This window comes from Trachinotus anak, unplaced genomic scaffold (assembly GCF_046630095.1).
Source record: "Trachinotus anak isolate AG129_WGS33_773 ecotype Australia unplaced genomic scaffold, CSIRO_AGI_Tana_v1 ptg000001l, whole genome shotgun sequence".
NCBI lineage: Eukaryota > Metazoa > Chordata > Actinopteri > Carangiformes > Carangidae > Trachinotus > Trachinotus anak.
In genome coordinates, this window is record NW_027273852.1 from 7,185,754 (window position 1) to 7,207,052 (window position 21,299).

The window sequence follows — 21,299 nt, forward strand, 5'->3', positions numbered from 1 at the left end:
ACCTTTCAGTGAAACAATTAAATATTTAAGAAATGATGAAGTTGCAGGCAGAAATTCAGCACAGACGCATGCTTCAGTGCGATCCAGCTGCTCAGGCTGGAGCCTTCAGCCGCTAGGTGGCAGCCCTAACATCTGCTCACTGCCGGCCGGGAGATTTACTCGGGGATGAGCCATCGATTTATATAAAAGCAGTTGAGAGTCGTGTGAGGCTCAGCTCCCCTCAGTCAGTGCTGCAGCTGAGTCTGCAGAAAACAGACACCTCAGACACACACACCACAGGAAGAACATTTCCCTTTTGCTCCTCCACAAATCAATCTTCCACTGGTTAAACTAATGACCTGAAATCTAGCAGTTCACTGAACTTGGGATAAGAATAAAAAAAAAAAACAAACAACAACAACAACAAAAAAAAACAAAAGCAAACCAAACACTGGCTAAAATTATCATCTTTCATCATCTTCACTGAAAACTAACACGAGTATATGGCATTTCTTTATTGAGGCATCAGATGATATGTAGATGAGATCTGTATTATTACACATAGTACATACAGTAATAATTGTACCAGAATGTATTACACATGATTAATTAATAACCAAACAAGCCTAATGTGGGAAAATCAGTAAAATCATCACTTTAGACAGCACTGCTCCTTATGAGTGTGATTCTTTAAAGTCTGGATCATCAAGAAAAAAAATGGGATTTAACTGCAGATTGAGATCTTCACTGAAATCTGTTATTCAAATTCGACTATTCACTGAACTACCACTTTATTAGGTACGTCTGTACAATCTAATTCATTCCAATACACCTGATACATCCCATCATAAAACTTATGTTCAGTTCTGTTGACACTGTTACAGAGGCAATTTATTCAGCTGGTATAACTTTAGCAGTAGCTGAAGTATAAAAACATTAGAAAAAAATAATACAATCAAAATACTGTAAGTTGAATTAACATCTCTGCTACAGCGTCAACAAAACTCAATAAGTGTCACAAAGATAGGATTTTGATAGGATCATACACGTGTACCTAACAAACTGGTGAATCAGTGTGGGCTCACAAAGTTACTGACCAGTCACAGATATTAAGATTATTAATCACCAAAGCACCGGCACCTCCTGTGATACCACCCCTGACCATTATATATAAGAAATCAATAAGTATTATTATTATTATCATTATTATTATTATTATTGTTGTGCAAAACACAATGTAAGTGTACGGCATTGTGTTTATGACACTGTAAGATCATCCTTATTCAAGTGTATTAAGATATTAAAGCTGAGATGCAAAACATTTAAAGCTGGCTGTGGAATTTCTTGATGACTTCCCTCCACCTGTGGACAGGTGGGCTGCCGCCGGCCACCAGCCTCCTGAGCAGGCTGCAGGGCTGCAGGTAGGGCACATCAGGGTGAGCTTGGTGGTAGTGCTCCAGCCTCTCCAGGACCTTCGCCAGCCCCACCATGCCAGCGTAGAACATGGGGCCTCCACGGTGCCTGGGCCAGCCGTAGCCGAACACATAGATGATATCTATGTCTTCAGGTCCCGTGGCTATTCCATCCTCCAAGATGCGGAAGCCCTCGTTGATCAGGGCATAGAGGCAGCGCTCCAGCACCTCCTGGTGGTCTATGCGGCGTGCCACCAGGCCATGCCGGGCTCGGTACTCCTCCAGAAAGCTGTGGAGCCAGGGATCAGACCTGGCTATGCGGCTGCCAGGTTTGTCATACTGGTACCATCCCCGGCCTGTTTTCTGGCCAAACCGCCCTTGCTCACAGAGCAGGTCTCCCAGGGGGCTGTAACGACGGCCTCCTCGGCTTCTAGCTGGCTGCCCTGATGCTGCACCAGGTTCCACCAGCCCATCCCCCCTCCTGACCCTCCATCCCACATCCAGCCCAGAGAGGTCGGACATTCTGAACACACCCATGGGGAACCCAAACTCCTCCAGTGCTCGATCTACCAACTCAGGCGTGGCTCCCTCTTCTAACAGGAAGAAAGCTTGCTCAACGTATGGCTTCAGCATGCGGTTCCCCACAAAGCCACGGCAGTTTCCAACAGCCACACTGACTTTGCCCATTTTCTTTCCCAGTTGCATGGCAGTGGCCACAGTTTGAGGAGAGGACTGTGATCCATGCACCACCTCCAACAGCTTCATGACATGGGCTGGGGCAAAGAAGTGCATGCCGACCACCAGCTCCGGGTTGCGTGTTTGAGAGGCCAGGTGGTCCACGTCTAGCGCGGAGGTGTTGGTGCATAGGAAAGTGCCTGGTTTACAAATGACAGACATCTGCTGGAAGACTTTCTTCTTCAGATCCATGTCCTCAAACACAGCCTCGATGACCAGGTCAACGTCTGCTACAGCCTGAATATTGTGGCTGTAACTGACCTTATCAGGTCCGGGGGCCACACCACGTCTCTTAGCCCCTCGCTCCAACATTGCTGACACTGCCTGCTTTGCCTCCATGAGCTGCTTCTCCTGGGTCTCCACGGCGACCACAGACAACCCTGCCTGAGCCAGGGCCACTGTTATGCCTCTCCCCATGGTGCCAAGGCCTAAGAGGACAAAATCACACGGTGACTACAGGAAAATTCACAATGCTAGACTGTAAATAGTTTTGGCCTGGCAGCATAAAGTTTTTCCAACGCTTGCAATTTTAATGCACAAGCTGCTGAGCTTCACATATCCAGATTGGCTATATGACAATCCTCCCTGCAGGGAAGAGAGAGTTCATCCATTTAAACTCAGCTGAACTGTACATGAGGGCTTTGTTTCCATAGGCAACATGAATGTGGAGATGCCACACAGATAGCTTGATGAGTCAATGTGCTTGTGCTTATTGAAAGCTCAGACAACCAAAAATTAAAAGCCCCAAGCTCTTACCGATGACAGCTGCTTTATGTACAGGCCTAGGCTTGCTCGTGTCCCAGCGGGCCCCACTGGGCATGCTCCACTTGCTGACAGCTCTCTGAGCAAAGAAACAGTACTGCAGGGCACGGGCCTGGCCTGAGGTGAAGAGAGTGGCCATCAGCTCTTTCTCCCGCTCCATGCCTTGAATGTAGGGCAGGGTGGCAGCTGCTCGGACTGCCTGCACGCAAGCCACTGGTGCTATGGCTCCACGGGCATTTTGTCGCACCTTCTGCATCGCCGCCTCAAACAGAGCATCCAAATCAGACGGGCGGGGGCACGGATAGGTGCTTATACGACGGCCATCTAGTGGTTTTCCTGAAATAGAAACATGAAAGAAAAGAGACTCCAGAGGAATGACTTTTTTACTTGCAGTTCTGCCACTTTTGCTGCCAGTTAAAAGTTTAACACAAATCAAAATGTATGCTTGCACAATTTTTTTTTTAAACAGTAATATGTCTCCTAGTTTTTCATTTACCACTTCTTTATCAACTTTCTCCAATTTGTCAGCCAGCACACATAATTACTGTTTCGGGCACACTCGTCCACTCAATCACTCGATACCCCAGTAGCTTCTAAGAGCAGAGTGATTTGACAAACCATTTCCATGCTAATCAGAGGGACTCTGACAGAGCACTGTTACTGTTCACCTCGAATCTGAAACAAAATGAAAAGCAACTATTTTGTTCTTGGCAAGAAAGTTGGTAAATTTCCAACTCTGAGAGCAAAGGCGGAGAAAATTGAATTTTTGTGATTCTCTGTGAGCCTGTGAGCAATGGTACAATATTGGAGCAATTTTCCAGGTGAAACTACATGAGAAGATTTAATATTAGAGCCGGAGAACTTTATAGCACAGGACTTCCTGACTGTGGCGATTTAAGCTTGAGAACAACGAGAGTGAAGAAGAAGGCCACTCTACTAAAACCTTGTTAAAAGCATCTTTATTCCCATTCCTGTCTCTTTTGACATGATTACATGAGACAGTAGTCAGAATCCTTCACAGCTCCACTGAATTACACTCAGCCGTAGGTCTGGGCCAGAAACTGGGTCACCATGGTAAAGCTTAAAGAGACAGCAACCACGTCTGATTTATAGTATCCACTTAGTCAAACAAACACTTTGGTTTAATACAATTGTCGGATCAATATATGAGAGATGAGGAATAAAAGGTGAAGGTCGTTTCAGGCCAGTTAAATGTACACTCTGTCCAGAGTGAAATGTCAATCAGATGCTGTGTGCCGGTACTTTAGGAGGGCATTATTGCAGCAGTTAATCTGTAAATGGTTGAGCTGTGGATTTGCTGTGCAGCGAGTGGGAAGCCTGGTTGTCCTGACAGATGTAGCGGGCAGATGTTGCGACTACTGGGGTAAAAAAGTTAATCTTGTCACCAGCAAGAGACTTGAATTTGTGCATGTGTGGAATGTGTGTGTGTGTGCGCTTGGCCCACACGTGCATCGATTTCAGTGCACAAACTGCTTTTTTTTGCATAAATATACACCCATGTGACAGCTTTACTGTGCTATAGTACTGTAGTGTCTTATGTTTGCATTGATGGATGTGACAGACTAAATCTATTCTGTGCTGGTTGACTCATCAGCCGTGCATCTCCATGTCACAAACACTTACACTTGATTTGTAAATTTAGACACATTTTCTGTCCCCATTTGACACCCCCTGCTAATCAACTCAAGACTGGCGTATCCGTCAAAATCTTCGCAGATTTTGATTGGATCTCCTCAGATCTCCCATCTTGTGTGCTGCTGGCTTTTCTGTCTGACTCACTCTAAGCCTCAGCTTTACTAACAACACTCACTTTCTCACCCACTCAAAGTCATTTTGGCAGTGTTGTGTGGGAAAAAAAAAGCATTTCTAAAAAAGCGTAAGACTGCAATCATATTCTGATTGTAAGTTGTTTTTTAAAAAAAAAAAAACAAAAAAAGCACAAGCAATCCTCGAGACTTGCTGTTGACATTTTGCACGGGTGTAGTGTTTGTGTAAGGCACAATATTAGGCACATGGTAACAGATTTCATATTAATTTTAATGTCTTGGAAATGAGCTGTCATTGCGAAGTAAGCCGACAACAAACAGTTCAAGATGACATCTCCAGAGCAAGTAACTCACTACCTGCAGTCATGAAAACATCATCTCATCTTCATTTCATGCAGCAGAATCAAAGGCTCTTGTACAAACAGGGCTCTGCTGAGGCAAAGCTGAACAAAACACATCCTGCCCTCATGTACCTGCAGGACAATGTTAACACACAAAACCACACATCAGAGTGGGTGGTTTGTGCACTGGTTCCCAACAACATTCTTAAATGCTTAAAGGATTAGTTTGACATTTTGGGAAAAAACACTTATTCTCTTTCTTGCTCAGGCTCAGATGAGAAGATCGATAACCACTCTCACATCTGTATATTAAATATTTAGCTAATGCCAGGATTAGCTTAGCTTAGCATGAAGACTGGAGGCACAGGAAACCAGACACAGAATGGTGTCATTCTTCTAGCCCAACGCTAACCAAGAAAGCAAATAAGCACAATCCCAGAAAATGTAATGCAAAAGAATTTACTTAAATGTTGCTGCTGTTAAATTGTTTTGAAGAATAAATTCATCAACTGTAAGGAGGTAAAACAACAGCGTGTCAAAAAAGATTTTCTTTTTCCAGAGTACAATAAAAATCTGTCTTAAAAGTTTTTTTATTTCTCATTTATATTTCAGACTGAGCCGACAAGTGTGGTCTGTCAGTATTATCACCATGTAGCAAATCTGAATGGGTTATGCTTTACACAGACTGAGAAATCATTCCTTGTAAACTGCAGGGACATGGCACACTTTAGCGATCCATTCAGCGGGTAAATGAGTTTGATTCACGAGCGTGGGGCAATCCTCATCCTCCTAAATGACTGGCGAGGGCTCATTATTAATATTCTAGGAAAGTTTGTCCCTTTTCGCCCTCCTGAATAATACAGCAAAAGCAGTGAAGACATCAGAGCACATCTGACAGGGCTATGAAACATTGATGACTTCTGTGGTGGAGGATCTGCCTGCCGTGTTCTCTGCTTCCTTTGACTTCCACAACCGACACTTCTTGAGGTCGGACTAGCCTAAAATAACTCCTCAAGGAGGATTTCTCTTCCTTCTGCTGAGTTTTTTTTTTTAAATTATTTTTAAACCAGTGAAGAGATTTTAAAGACTGGGTACCATGTGTTCTTATGATTTTTTGTGTGTCTCACCTGCAACACTCAGGGCAAACTTTACAGCTGCATCCACAGTTCTGTGCTCAGTAACCTGATCCACTACTCCAAGCTGCAGTGCCTCAGCAGCAGTGATATGGCGGCCTGTGGCAGACATGAAAGACAATGAGGGTCTATCTGGGCGACATGTGACATTTCAAATTATTAAGCAATAACATTAGTGTCCTGCTGGCCTTGGGATTAAGACATATACTTTCCCCTTATTTGATTCTGGCCTTTATCAAATAAAAGGCAAAATGCCAAAAAAATGAAGAATTGCAGTTTGCTTGAAGTGATTTAAGAAGACTTCACAATGACACCAGAGGTTTCACTGGCGGTGATGAGGGAAAACTAAACACATGCTGACATCTGCTGGTCATCAGACTAAACTACCGTTAGTAACCGACTCATTATGATAATATGCAGGAACGTTTGCATACTGCATTCATTTGAACCACAAGTTAAATACACAAAATTGGATGGCCAACAGAACATTGAACAAAAAAAAATAAATAAATGGTGATGTCTACATATTTACTGATGCTGACCTATACCTGCTTGAGTGCTTTAAAACTGCATGAACTTGTAACAATAACTCTGTGAAAGTTAGGCAAGGTTAACCTGTCTTTGCTACCTGTGGTGATGAGGTCTAAGGCAGCTGGGACCCCGATGAGCCTTGGCAGACGCTGGGTTCCCCCTGCAGCTGGCAGAAGACCCAGACTCACCTCTGGAAGTCCCAGTCTGGCCTGAAAGGACACAAAGGCACAAAGCATGATGAATGGAGGGTATTGAACAGACACAGCTGTCTCTGGCCAGTAAATATATTACATTCATTATTTCATGGCTTGGGAGGGTGGGAAAAAAATCTTCTTTTATATCACAGAATTAGATCATCTCTAGAGTCTGACTGTCTTTGTTACCTCTGGGAAAGTACTGTTTTGTTTTGTTTTTTTTTTCTTAAATGACCAAACAAAAATGAACCGGTCATGCTTTTAATGAATTAATCATGTAAATGTTTGATTATTGTGGAATGTCTTTTGTTTGGTTTTTACATGGATTTATCTTTATTTTTTCTTGCTATGGACCTCCAATGAGCTGGAAATACAGCAAGTCACATTTCCAATGACAAGTCACATTCAACAGTGTCAGTCAGACAATGATGCAGCTCGACACTGAGATTAGAGAGACACTGACAGAGAGAGACGCGGAGGGCTGAAGTGTGAACTAACTTTTGAGTGTGCGATTCGATAATGACAGCCAAGTGCCAGCTCAAGGCCTCCGCCTAAAGCGCCCCCCTCTATGGCTGCCACCACCGGTTTGCTCGCAGCCTCGATGGCGTGGATCATCGGTACCAGCGGAGGCCCAGACATCTTCGTCCCAAACTCTTTGATGTCGGCCCCTGTTATGCAAATGCAGCTGATGATGTTATCAGTGGTGTTACGAGGTGCATCTAAACCCACATCCTTCTGCATGTCATCTTTGAAGGGAGATTACACAAAATACCCAGTTTGGTGGTAAAAAAAAAAAATTAAAATAAAATATTTAAAAAAAATCACATGCTGACACTATTCATTAAACAAAATTTGTCAAAAATATCAAACATTCATTGGTTTCAGATTCTCAAGTGTGAATATTTTCTACTTTTTCTTGTCTTATGTGATGAATATGTTTAGTTTTGAAACTGTTAGACTAATGAACAAATCTGAAGATATCCCCTTAAGCTTCAGGAAACTTTAGCAGACGCTGTTCTATCTATTTTTAAGAGATTAATTGATTAATCGTGAAAATGATCAGCAGATTAATCTATGACGAAAATAATTGTTAGCTGCTGCACTAGTGCTGATTCACATTAATATTCCTCAGTTCGTGTTCATTTAATAACACAGAGTTGAACTTGCACTCATTTCATAAACATGACCTATTGAGGAATATTTAGCTGAGCCTCTTAGTGCGATTATTTACTTTGGCACTACACATGGAGCAGTTCTACATGTTTCTGATGAACTCCGGTTTCAATTTATATTAACAAGGTTTTAATATCCTCTCTTGTTCTTTTCGATTTCCTCTCTCCATGACTGCTTTTTTGCATCTAGCATATCCCACAAATCCTCACAACATGATACTAATTACAATTTTAAAATCTATGAAAATCTGCTTTCATTCTTGATGTGTCACTGTGGACCAATTGTAGTCAAAAGAAAATGTCCTTAAGCATTTTAATTATTTTAATTGGGGACATCTTGGTATATAATAATTAAAAACAGCACATTTAAACACAAATTTTGCCACCAAAAACAATAATGTGTTTCAAATGTACCAGCCATTTACATACTAGTTCAATTTGATTTTTACCTGGTGTAGCCCTCATTTCTTTTATTGCTTTATTTGAATACAACTTCAGTTGCCCTTGCTCTCTTGTTGCGGACCGGAGGGACTCTATTGCACATTATGAAAATCAGTAAAGGGAAGACATCGAGGTAACAGTGTGGGATGTGGGAACAAATGCACCCATCGTTTGCAACCAGAATCTCAAAGAGTGATACCATTTCAAAAGATTTTTTTGAATCTTTTTTGAAACCAACAATAAAAAAGACAGATTTGGAGATGTGTCAGCATTTTGAAGTTAAAGGAAATAAGTAAAGATGTCCATACCCCCACAGAATATTCCATCCTGGCCACAGATAACCACTGACTTCACCTTTGGGTCACTGAGTGCTCTCTTCACTGTGTCAACGATGCCCTGCCTCACCGCTGCGCTGTATAAAACAAAACACGTTTTTACATGATGATGAGTTTACAGTATTGGTATATATAAGTTTAGACTTAAATTCACCAACTGTATAGTCCTCTTCAGATATACTGAATTTAGGTCGTTTTTCTTTTATAGTGTTGCCTTTTAAATTATTATTTAGGATTAAAGGGCAGACCTTTCTGCTGCAGTGCTTCTTCCTTCTTTAGTGGAGGGAGTTTTAAGTCGTTCTTTAAAAAAAGATCAGTTTTGATAAATGCATCTTAAATAAAGGCCTTGAAAATTCATCAGATATGAATTATTTAGTACACACCATACATTATATATAAACCATGTTTCTATAAAATGGGTCAGCGGTGGCCTTAATAGAAAAGCGGACAGGATAAAACTGAGAAAAGTGCCTCTCCTTCATTACCATAAATAAGGTGCCCTTAAGCAAGGTTTTTAAGGTTTTTACTGACGCGTAATGCTGAGGCCGATGTGCTGAGTCTGAGATGTCCTCAAGAACCCACTGTACATAGGACAAACCTGATTTAGGTCAGGGGTGGAATAAGCATTCAGATTCCTTAGTAAGTAAAAGTTGCATAGTTCACTACAGGTAAAAGTTCTGCATTGAAAGTTTTACTTAGTAAAATATACACAAGGATTATCAGCAAAATGGCCTCTGCCAGTGTCAGTGTATTATGTGTATTATTATACTTAATTATTATTATGATTATTATTGCTGATACATTTCCATGTAGCAAGCGGCAGGTCAAAGCCAAGCTCATTTCAATTACTTTTTATACTGTTAATCTATAACAATACCTTGTATTTTCAAAGAACATCACAGATTGTTTATACAATATTACTCTGCTAAGTAACAGTAGCTGTCAGATAAATGCAGTGGAGTAAAAAGTAGTAGCATAACGTAGCATGAAATGCAAATAATTAATTAAAACACAAATTATATATAGTACCTGAGGAAGTGTAATTAATTATACAGTCCAATACTGGTTTATCAGAAACCTTTCCTCTGACGCCACCCTCTGGCAATTTTTTTTTTTTTCCTTGAGCTCACAAAATCAAGTTATTCTTATCGCACAAAGTCATCTTGTGTGCACCTTTTCTTGTGCAACTGTATCCATTACACCTCTAAAAACTACCCCCCTCACCAACAACACATGGAGTTGCAGTACATTTCCTTCCCACAAGGCAAACACCGTGGAGCTAGTTTTAAAGACGCTCTGCAGCCTTGTTAGTTACTTCAGCTCACCTGAGAGCGTTGACAGGCGGGTTCTGGAGAGTAATCAAGCCCACGGACCCTGAAACACGAGTGCACTGAGCCATTGTGTGGATCGAGCTGTGCAAGTTGTCGCACTTCTGTTTTGGTGTGCAGGCTGAACTTTGTAACTTCAAGCCTGCTGGCAGGACGGCATCACCTTTATCACACTTTCTCGCTCCGTATGGTCGTGCATGTTTCCAAACGCTCGTCTTCTTCGTTTTTTTTGGTCTTTGCTCTCAAACAATGGTCGATGCCAACAACTTTAGAGCATTACCGCCCCCCCCTGACCTGGAGCCGCCCAGAAAACTCAATCCTGTCTGTCTGGTTTCCCCACCTTCGATTAATATCATAGACTGTATATAAAAATTTATATTGAGTAAAAATAAAATTTAAAAAAAATTAAAATTAAAATTAAAATAAATAAATAAAATAAAATAAAATAAAATAAAATAAAATAAAATAAAATAAAAAAATAAAATAAAATAAAACAAAATAAAATTAAATTAATAATGTATCTTAATTTAGAAAATGTGGCATGTATTTACCGATCGATAATGTGTGATCTTTATTTATTTTTTTTTTTTTTTGGTGTTATAACTTTTTTCCCCCTAAAATACTTAATTGACTAATTCATCTTATTTAAAGTATTAAACATTGAAAAACGGAAGAAATCAATCATAACTTCCTATGTAAGATACATTGCAGAAATGATGCGGACAATACATACAAAATAAATAAATCAAATCAAATGGAATGAGTGCAACACATAAATAAGGAAAAGGAAAATGAAATAGGACAAAGAAAAACTATAAACAGGGGTAACCTAAAGACATCAAAGAAAAATATTTATGGCTTTGCAAGTTTCTTCTGTTTTTTATTTTTTTTATTTATTTTTTTTTTTTTACAAAATTCAGACCTATCAGTTCACCGTTATTGAACTGTATGTGTGGTTTATTCACAGTCTCTGGTTAACACCGCGTTAACCTTAAGTCCGCTGATAGGCGGATGTGACGTCACTGCGGCGGTTGACCAGCCGTCGTCTGTTTCCGCTGTTCTCGCCTACAACCGGCAGCGGAGACCGGCGGCTGTTTGCTGGCTAACGAAGTGAGAAACATGCGCTCACTCGTCGGACTAATTGCCGTGGTCGTCGTAGCCAGCTTCTACCTGTATTCCCTGTCCCTGTACCTGCCGGCGGCTCCTCGACGTCCCCAGGCAGCTGCCGGAGGGGAGCATGTGGATGCAGCGGAGTCTGACAGCGCCGAAGAAGCCAGCAGGTGACTGGCGTTAGCCATTAGCAAGAGACAGTAGAGTATTTTTCTAGGTTTGATAAATATCAGTGTCTCTAAATTGTATTGTACGCTACTGTAACGTTACCGTCGCTAGCTAGCTAATGTTAGCATGCCCTCACCCCTCTCCTATTCGCGCACACACACACACACACACACACCCAAAACTAGAAACACCAGTTATAGAGATAATGGATAAAATAATAGCTAGCTAGCTACTGTAAATTATGAACTTACCAAAAACGTGTTTACTGATTGTGATACCTTCACTTTTCTTATTTTGCAGCAGCAACAAAAATATAAATAAAATGAAATTAAAAAAAAAAACAATTCTTCAGTTGTTTAAGATTTTAAGAAATCAAGCAAATATTAGCATTTACCTTGTTACCATCAAATGCTTATTGGTTATGATCATTTTGATCTTAATAATTCAACCAATCATGGCTCAACAAAAGTGTAATTCATTTGTTTTGTTTGTGTTGAATTTACAAATTGTTTTACTTATTAGAATTAAGCATTGGTATAATGTGCTAAATAGAATAATATCCGCTACTAACAGTTGCATTATAGCTTAATCTGACATTATTTTCTCAATTAAATGATAAGCTAATCATTAAGTCAATAAACTGCAAGGAAATTGTGAGAAATTCCCATTGCGACTTCATTAATAGATAGATAAAATAGATAGATTAGAAAAACTTTATTTATGCTCATGGGGAAATTTTTAAAAATCTGGTTACAATGACATCTTTTGTCCATATTTCCCAACCGTTTCTTTACATGAATGAATGCATGATGTGACTAACTTGAGTGTTGATGTTTCCACAGGTTGAAGTTCCCTTCAGACTTGGATGAGCTGAGAGAACTGGCTGAGCTTCTGCAGTTTTACAAGACTGAGCACACTGGATATGTCCTGCTATTGTTCTGTAGTGCATATCTGTACAAGCAGTCATTTGCCATTCCTGGATCCTCATTCCTGGTAAGGTAAAAACATTCTCAGATGTTCTTTGTACTGATGCTGGATGATAATGATATTGAATTTTTTAACAGAAAAATATAAAAAATGGATTGAACTTTGCTAATAACTGTCATGTTTGGTAGGTGTAAAAGAATTTAGGCTTGCATGAGAGATGTACTTTAAGGAAAACTGAAATGGGACTTGGCCTGCATGTGGTGTGTGGCTTGGTTTTCTTCTTTAAAGAGGACACGCTGCAGAGGATAAAAATACTCATCCACTGCAATCAACAAAGGGATGTTAGATTTGCTTTTGTGTGGCAGCCGTGCTAGACTGTTGACAGCTCATTGTAATATTTTCTGCACGGCTGAGTGCATGGCTCAAAGAACAGCCCCCCCGAAAAAAAGAAAAACCACAAACCACATGCAGGTTAAAGTGGCCCTCACCGAGTGTCTTACACTTCAAAGCACTATTAGATCACACAGGCCCTGCTCGAACCTGGCATCAACACGCGTCTGGGGTGATCAGATCACAAGTTGAAAGCTCCAAGTACATGAGTTCACACCTGGCATTAAAATGCATCTCTACATGCGTCTCGAGCATGACCACTTGTGGTCACATCCCCGCTCTAAATGCAAATAAACACGTACATCATTTCTGTTAGCAAAGACCAAATGAGTGAATTGTTGCACTGCACACAACTCTACAATGAAATAAGGTTTTAACCATTTGAAATGGTAAAAAAAAAAAAAATTGATATGTGGCTGCCAATGTTCTTTTTGCTACCACAAATAAATCAGTGTATGGGAAACGCAGTGAGAAGTGTAAAAATATTTTTGGGTCATTATAAAACTGTGACAGGACTAATTAGACCATGGCAGAGAACATTAGTTGAGTAGGCAGTCCTTCAACGTGTCCCAGTACTCGTTCCGCGTTCACACTGTTTAAAGAATGTGACCACATAATGCCAGGACTGAATATAGTGTGTGTCAGAGCAAAGTGTGTCAGAGCTGATTGTTACACACATATTGATGATGTGTAGTAACACAGGTCTTTGGTCTCCACTTGTCTTTGTGCAGAACATTCTTGCAGGAGCCATATTTGGACCATATCAAGGACTGCTGCTAGCCTGTGTGCTCACCACTGTGGGCTCCACTATGTGCTACCTCCTGTCCCAGGCCTTCGGAAAACGCTACATTGTGAACCTCTTCCCTGATAAAGTCTCCATGCTACAGAGGAAGGTACATGTGTGACACAGTGTAAACAACTAATTCAAGGCAACAAATATTAAAACTAGTAGTATAGAATTACATTTGCAAATTTGTAAACCACTGATGCACCATATTTAAACCTCAATAATTTACTCTTCTTCCTGGTGTGTAGATGTAAAAGATCTGCACACTGCTCATAGTGCATATAGATACACTGCCAAGAGGCTTGCATGCACAAATTTGTTCAAGTAAAAGAGTGAAAAGACAAATGTGGCCTGAGATCAGTATGGTAAGATGTAGACCATACTGATCCCTGATTCACCTCATTGGCCTGTACGTCTCCTACACACATCTACACATCTACTGTCCCTTCATAGAACCTTGGTTAACATCTAATGTCTCTCTCCCAGGTTGAGGAGAACCAGGACTGTCTGTTCTTCTTTCTGCTCTTCCTGCGATTCTTTCCCATGACACCCAACTGGTTTCTGAACATGTCTGCCCCGATTGTAAACATTCCCATCACCTTCTTCTTCTGCTCAGTCTTCATTGGTAAGCACACATGGATCAGTAAATTTACAGCTTGTCAGAGCTGTCTGCAAACGATGTGATGGCGTTCTCTCCATATTCTTCATACTGTGTCATTTATTCATAAATCAAAATAAGAGTATTGTTCAGGCTTCATATTTGAAGTAACTAAAGCGCGACTGAAAAGGTCACAATAAAATTTTGTTGTCATAGGTTGCATGCCAGTTACTAATTACCCCCACCATCCAACCCCCACCCCCACCCCCACCTCTTTTATAGCTGACAAATGCAAATAAAACCAAATAGAAAGTCTCTTTGGATCAGTGTTTGTGATTACATTCCTTAAGATCTATTCATAGTTTTGTTGTTTTTCATAAATTGTCAGTCAATAGTGCACCAATTCAAACCAGAACACCAAAGTATTTGTCTCAATGCTGCAAATAAAGTTTCATATCATATATATACAGTTTGTTTTTGATCTGCTTTCATAGGTCTCCTGCCATACAACTTCATCTGTGTGCAGACAGGTGTCATGCTGTCTGAGGTATCGTCGCTGGATGACCTGTTCTCCTGGGAGCGGCTGCTGCAGCTGCTGGCCATCGCCTGCATGGCTCTGCTACCCGGAGCTCTCATCCGCCGCTACAGTCAGAGGCGTCTCAAACTTGATGTCCAGTCACAGAACGGACTCATCACAGATAAGAAGGCCCAGTGATTTGTTCTGGAAATGACTTTGTTCCTTGGTGTTTTGATGTGCTCTGCCCTCAAGAACGAATGTATGTAAAAGTGGAGACTTTGTGCACACGCGGGTGTGACAGCCTCCTTTATCTGGAGTGTTTTATTTCTCGGGAGCCACCTGGACATGAAGAAGGGATTGAAACTGTTTTTTGTAACTGCCACAGGAGGATTTGAAGCTGAGTGTGTTGAAATGTGTGTTTTTCTGTTTCACAACAGCATACACAGCATACACAGCATCTGTATATAGATGTATGAATGTACAGTGATTACATTGTAAGAGGGAAGGATTTTACGGAAAAACTCTTGTTGTACAGCATGAGTATTCAAAGTGCCTGTCATGCAGTTATAGACTCAAATTTCTACCTCCAGCATGGACATGCAGAGAAATTAATGTAAATACTAAAAGCCTACTCATGTTTGTGCAGGCTGGATGGTTGAGATTATTGTTTGTTGGATTTGTGTGAACAATGTTATTTGTAACTGAAATACCATTTGCAGCATACACTATACAACTTGAAGTTGTATTTTACTTGTTTGACAATCACATTTTACAGTTTCAGTGTAAATTATAATAAGGTATATATCAGATTTTTTAAAACTATTTTTCAACCCTGAAATGAAAGTTCTTCAAATTGTACAATGAAATTTTGAGACCAACATTTGGCGTCAGAAAAGCCAGAATACCATGTTCACAAGTCATTTTGAGGAATCAGTTGAATTACAGTATGATTTTTGTAAGTAAATGTACAGCCCTGGTTTAGTGTGTATTGATATTAATGTGCTGGATTCTTACTTGAAAATGAATGTGCAGTTAATTCAGACAGTGTGAGGCCTCTGTTAAATCAAGCCAAAATGTCTTTGCTGCCTTTTATCATGTGTCTTGAGGAACAGTTTCCTGGTTCTACAGCGTCTTTGTTGCATAAAGTGTTATTTTCTTTCTTCATGTGGGTTAAGATATAATAATACTGCGATTCCGTTTCATCAGACATGTAAATTCCTTTAGATATAATTCCCAGTTTGGCTGTGACATTTACAATATGTCAGATCACAAATGATGCAGCACCTTTATTTCAGAGGTGAAAAGAAACGTTGAATTAATAAAACAGTGAACATGAAAAACATTTTCTTTCAAATATTCTTTATTGCTCAGATCCAGGTTGCTCAGCAATACAGTTCACTCACAACTCAAAACAACAGCTTGGCTGTTACCAGAAAGGCATGGATCCACAAGATGTGTTAAAAATGGATCATATGTCTGTCCAGCACACAGTCACTAATTACCTTGAGGTGTTTGGGACCTTTTGGCCCATGGGAATTGTAGGACTTGAGGGTTTTGACCTACTGAGGAAACAAAAGGAATCTCCCAAATGGTGAAATGCAGTTAAGAAATGGATCCATGTAAAACCACTACTGAAAGTCTAGTGCTATATGAAGTGTAATACATACTGGATCGCCTACAACAGTCTCATGCAATGCTTTGTGTTTTTTCATTGAACAAGAAGATGGGACAAAAAACACTGCTGTGGTTCTGCATACATCTGACCAGACTTTGCTAAATCCTTCCTCAGTTAATCCATACGTTTTTGGATGGTTGTTAAATGCCCACTTTGCTGTTCATTCCCAAAGTCAGAACAATGTTAATCAACTTATTTATTTTCAGACCTGGATACTCTGTCAACTCTCCCGCTTGTCAAACAACTTGTCATATCTACTTGCAATTTTTTTTTTTCCCATTCTGATTCCCAAATATGTTGAAAATCCTAGCTAGGACATTTTTCAACCACATTTTAACAGCTAGTATAATTGGTAGTGATCTAACAGGAATGAATATTAAAGCAAAGAATCCCAACTACTGCTCCAGACATACTGCATTATTAAATCAGTGTAACTGACGAGAAAACCAGATCAACAGAAAACAAGGTAAAGCCTAAACTATCCAACCACCATGTGATATGACTAACAACACTGTACATCCTCAGTGATGTGTGTAATTGTGGTTTTTCTGGTAATGAATATTAATGCCTAGCAACACCCCACAAAACCTAGAAACAACTATCCTTGGAAGTTAAAAAAAAAAAAACAAAAAAAAACAACCATCTTGACAAATTTCACCTCAGATTGCGGTTCCCTCACAGATGTCTCAACAACCAGGATGCTCCGCTCACAACACCACAGTGAAATCGAACCAGCTAGAGGGAAACCTGCGCTATAAAGAGCCAAAAACACAAGAGAGACAGAGGTCTGAAGAGTCCTCCGCAATGCAAGAAAAGAGTCTCAACTTCAAAACTGCTCTAAAAGAAACTACTCCTGACAATCAAACAAACCATGACTGACAAACTACAATTTCCAGTGCTACTGTGAAAAGCCGTTTCCTCCTCGACATGCCCTACTACAGTGAAGCAGACCACCACAGGAGTCATGCGTTCGAGTAGAAGCACCGTACTGCATTTATGTGGGTAAGGTCAGGGTATTTGAATCAGGTCTGGTGAGCTATTGTCATCAGTATGAGGTACTGTACCGGCTGTGGAGAGGCTTGCTGAAACAGCCTCAGGCATTGTGTGAGTTTCATAGACCTTTATGTTTTATTATTATTATTATATATATTTTTTTTAGCACTGCTAGTTTGTGTTCACTGGGACAAAAATTATCCACCATATCTGATGACAAGAGTCTGCCCTCCAAAAATAAAAATCAGCTCTCAACAGTTAAAAGAACCCCAAAGACAAACACTAACTTTCACTATATCATTCATTTATTTAATACTTTTGCCCTACATCGGTTTTAGTAACTAAAGTCAGCCTTGGATTCTGAGAGGTAATTCTGAAATGTACAGCACAACAAAAATTAAAATAATATTGGTAGATTGATGAGACAAGCATTTAGAGGTCATTTTTGAGGGAAGCTGTGACGCTCTAAACTTCTCCCACCATCTCGCACAATGCAGGTGCAGACTGGTAAGTGTTATAGATAGACGATGCATTTATGTGTGACTCTATTGTACATGTTTACAGATATACAGTTATCTTGTCGTACACAGTGACATTTCAACGACTAGAGTTGTTCTACATTCTCTACACAGAAGACTAGGGTTTTACACCATGTTCAAGAGTCCTGTCAGTGTATTTTTGCAGCTTTGTGTTTTCTTCAAATCAACCCCAGAGTATGCTGTTATCAAATAGAGCTGGTAAGATTGGGTTGGGTTGTTATAAAATTCTTTTTTTTTTTTTTTTTTTTTTTTTTTTCCACAAGTGAATAAACTTCATTGTTTTTTTTTTGTTTTTTTTTTATGTTTTTTTTTTTAAGTCTCAAAAAACCTGGAGGTACAGTTGGGAAAAACAGGAGGTACAGTTGGTTAGTTTCTGTTTCTATCAACCGATTTGTAACTTTATTTTTTATTTTTTGTCTTTCTTTGATGGTGAAATCAGTACACAACATCCACATTCAGAACCACTTCGGACAGGTATGTACCCCTTAGATCCTGCTCTTCATTCCTTTCTAGCAAAAAAATCGACTTGGAAATCCTTTGACGTGTATCATTAAGAGGTTGTTTGGCGTCCAGGCAAAGACAGTCCAACAGAGTTGACTACGGTTTACAAAGTTTCACTAGTCAGCTGGACCTGAAGAGCTTAGAGATTACTGTAGATCTTTTCTCTTGATCTATTTTTTTTCATTAAAAAAGAAAATTAAAAACGCTCAAAATGATCAACAAGGTTAACAAGGCATACAAAATGTGGAAAAAGGGGAAATGAAAGATTGGACTGAGGTACCCTGAAGCCTGAGGTAGATCACAATACTGACATGCGCACTGTTCACATCCTGACCAATGTTAGCACGGTCGTTCACTTTACTGTTCTCCTATTTTTTCAGGTTTTTATTTATATTATTATTCATAGTCTAGTTTTCAAGAAAATAAACACTTCCCTTCAAAATAATATGGCAGTGTCCCACTGAGGAAAAAAAGAAAAGGACTTTGTTTTCTTTTTGTTTCTTATCAATAGCTCTCATCACAAAATAGGAAAAAAATAGATTCATAAATATTACTCTCTCTTTTTATATATATATACACACACTCATGCGCACACGCACACACACATACACACACATGGAGGAAGCTGTGCGTGTTGGCAATAACCTTGCGTCTGGAAGATGAAGCTGATGGGTGATGTCTGAAAGGTGACAAAATAAGGCAACAAGCTTCCATGGTCTCCAAAGTAAAGCACAAAGGGACACCAGGACCTGCGTGTCCAGCATGCTCGTAGAGCAGGCGGCCAGCTCGCCAAAATAAAAACCGCAAAAAAAGTGAAGTTGAAAGAAAAGAGCGAGAGTGAGAATGACAATCTGCGTGTCTGTGCCTCTGGCCTGGCCCTGCTGGACACGGCAGGGGCGATATTTTCTAAAAAGGCTGCATATTGTACATTCACAGCTGTCATGCCGTTTTAGAAAGCTCCCTGACAAGAGAGGGTTAAAGCCAAACGCGGCTGCGGTCACGTTTGCAGTTGTGTGTGTACCACAGGTCATACAGTGCCTCCCTATAACACCCCCAACCCACCCCCACCCTCTAACCCCAAAAATTTTCCTCACTGCCACTCCACACACCACAAGTCTGCACCCCCACCCCGCCACTCTTCCCTTAACACCCCCCTCCCGCTCCCCCTTTTCTGGGCCCTTAGCTCACATTTCATGCTGGCCCTTGTGACGTCCTCATAAGGCCGAGTGTGTGGCAGCGCACATTCAAAATCAACTGGTTGCCTGTTAACAAGCAAAGGTGCACTTTTTTTTTTCTTTTTTCTTTTTTAAGACGTCAATTTTTGCTCTGATCGTCGAAGAGAATGCCTTTAGAGACATCCTTGTGATTTTTTTTTATATATCAGGACAACAAGCATGGATGTGGATATAGTCTACTACTGTACAGCATGGGAGAGTGATACCAGTTTACTGGTTTAAAAAAAAAAAAAAGAAAAATCCCTCGGTGGCTTTTAACCTCTGTTGAGCGAAAGTGGCAGTCAGTTCAATGTTATTAAAAGGCTACTGAAAAAAAAGTGTTTCGTGACAACAACTAATTTTACCCTATTCAAAAAACACATGATGCTGGATGAGAGAGAGTGATGAGAAAGTGAAGCAGAAATTAGCAGAAAAGAAAGAAATAAAAAGAAATAAGTGTAGCATCAGGTATGAATGGTGAGAGACATTGCAAAGGGACGTTATCTTTTGCGTTGGCACACACACAGGCTTGTTACAAAGACTCAGAACCATTCACCATATTAACTTATAGGGGTTTTCTTTTTTGAATTCAGTGGCCTATAGTGTGAACAAACAAGGGAAACTGCTTTGTGTGGCTGTCACAGTCCAATCAATGTCAGGAACAAGCTAAATATTAAAAACTACACCAAGCCGTACTGTCATTTTGGTAGAAAAATAACAGTGCATACTCTCAGTGTGTATCAATATACTTTCTACTCTGTATTAATACTGCTAAGGATATTTAATCTGAATATCTCAAACTCTTGTAAGAGAAGGTCCATTGTCACTCGCTCTCATTCTAACCCAAAATATCAATCACAATGCCTTGTATATGCTCATGTTAATACACTTGCTTTATCCATTTGTTAGGCCTATGTTAGTCCAACTAAAGAGATAACGTTATGCAGGGCGACATACTATTTCCTGTTTACCTTTTTTTTGACTGTGAAGACAACAGTTCCCAATTTTCTGCCATTTCCATCTTTCTTGTAGATTTTTTTTGGTCTTTTTTTTTTTTTGTCATATTATATCAGTACGGTTTCTCCCACTCTATCTGCTCTCACAGGGCTGGCAGTGCACACAATACCCTCAGCCTTTGGCTCTCACTTGTCTCCCCCCTAGTAAAGTTCTTTGGTTTTGATCCCGGTGCTGCTGGTCTGCCCTGCATGTCCCCCTTGGCCTTTGCCTTTGTCTGGGTAGGTCTCTGTCCATTTGGGAGGGCTACATTCATTGGCTGGCGCCCACTGATGCCGCCCTGCTGGTCACTTGGAGTGGTGCGGTGACACGGCGGCACCCTGCTGGTGTTTCTGTTCCTGCTGTTTGACCTGCTGTATGATCTCCCGGATCTTCCTCTGTGCAGTCTGTTGCAAAGACATCACATGAAGGACGAGGTGTTAACTGAGTGATGATACAAGACACGGCGTCCTTATAAAAATAAGAGACCATAAAGGGAAGGACCACCACAATGTTAAAAAATAGGAAAAACAAAAAAAGACTCAGGATTCAATTAAATCCTATATGTAAATCTGTTTGGATTAACTGTATGTCACTTTCTTTTTCATACTTTTTGCTGCTGTATTTGTTTTTATTGTAGTTTTTAAAAAAGCTGGTCACAAGTAAAAAAAAAAAAAGTTAATAGAAATCTTTAAGGATTGTGACAATGCACGTTCTGTAAGTGTAAGATTAATGGC

The 21,299-nt window shown here is 40.2% G+C and overlaps 3 protein-coding genes across 8 annotated transcripts in view; 1 reads left to right on the forward strand and 2 right to left on the reverse strand.

Annotated features, from left to right (window-relative positions):
• Positions 1-479: 479 nt before the first annotated feature.
• Positions 480-10,384, reverse strand: ehhadh (enoyl-CoA, hydratase/3-hydroxyacyl CoA dehydrogenase). Of its 2 annotated transcripts, XM_071466469.1 has the most exons (7): positions 10,148-10,384; positions 8,796-8,899; positions 7,373-7,542; positions 6,778-6,889; positions 6,144-6,248; positions 2,883-3,224; positions 480-2,554 (listed from the first exon to the last, which is right to left on the reverse strand). In XM_071466469.1, the coding sequence occupies exons 1-7, from the start codon at positions 10,219-10,221 to the stop codon at positions 1,302-1,304; spliced, it is 2,160 nt and encodes a 719-aa protein (XP_071322570.1). In that variant the 5' UTR covers positions 10,222-10,384; the 3' UTR covers positions 480-1,301. The 2 variants fall into 2 exon arrangements, with proteins under 2 accessions (XP_071322570.1, XP_071322653.1); XM_071466552.1 differs by lacking the exon at positions 7,373-7,542 and having other exon boundaries at positions 10,148-10,368.
• Positions 10,385-11,160: 776 nt separating this feature from the next.
• On the forward strand, positions 11,161-18,110 carry tmem41aa (transmembrane protein 41aa). Its single transcript, XM_071468194.1, has 5 exons — positions 11,161-11,430; positions 12,271-12,421; positions 13,477-13,638; positions 14,019-14,157; positions 14,625-18,110. Exons 1-5 carry the CDS (start codon positions 11,270-11,272, stop codon positions 14,843-14,845), a joined length of 834 nt encoding a protein of 277 aa, XP_071324295.1. The 5' UTR covers positions 11,161-11,269; the 3' UTR covers positions 14,846-18,110.
• Positions 15,990-21,299, reverse strand: part of igf2bp2a (insulin-like growth factor 2 mRNA binding protein 2a) — a 52,138-nt gene continuing 46,828 nt past the window's right edge. For all 5 annotated transcript variants that reach the window (XM_071467428.1, XM_071467514.1, XM_071467345.1 and 2 more), the window contains exon 16: positions 15,990-20,969. In XM_071467428.1, coding sequence (XP_071323529.1) covers positions 20,871-20,969 — 99 coding nt within the window. In that variant the 3' untranslated portion in view covers positions 15,990-20,870. The remainder of the gene's footprint in view (positions 20,970-21,299) is intronic.

Coding starts and splice junctions, on each gene's coding strand:
- ehhadh (XM_071466469.1), bottom strand. CDS start 10,221: ATGGCTCAGTGCACTCGTGTTTCAGGGTCCGTGGGCTTGATTACTCTC. Junction 7,543..8,795: donor GGATGGAATATTCTGTGGGG/GTATGGACATCT, acceptor TTTGCATAACAG/GGGCCGACATCAAAGAGTTT. Junction 2,555..2,882: donor ACATAAAGCAGCTGTCATCG/GTAAGAGCTTGG, acceptor TTGTCCTCTTAG/GCCTTGGCACCATGGGGAGA.
- tmem41aa (XM_071468194.1), top strand. CDS start 11,270: ATGCGCTCACTCGTCGGACTAATTGCCGTGGTCGTCGTAGCCAGCTTC. Junction 12,422..13,476: donor TTCCTGGATCCTCATTCCTG/GTAAGGTAAAAA, acceptor GTCTTTGTGCAG/AACATTCTTGCAGGAGCCAT. Junction 14,158..14,624: donor CTTCTGCTCAGTCTTCATTG/GTAAGCACACAT, acceptor CTGCTTTCATAG/GTCTCCTGCCATACAACTTC.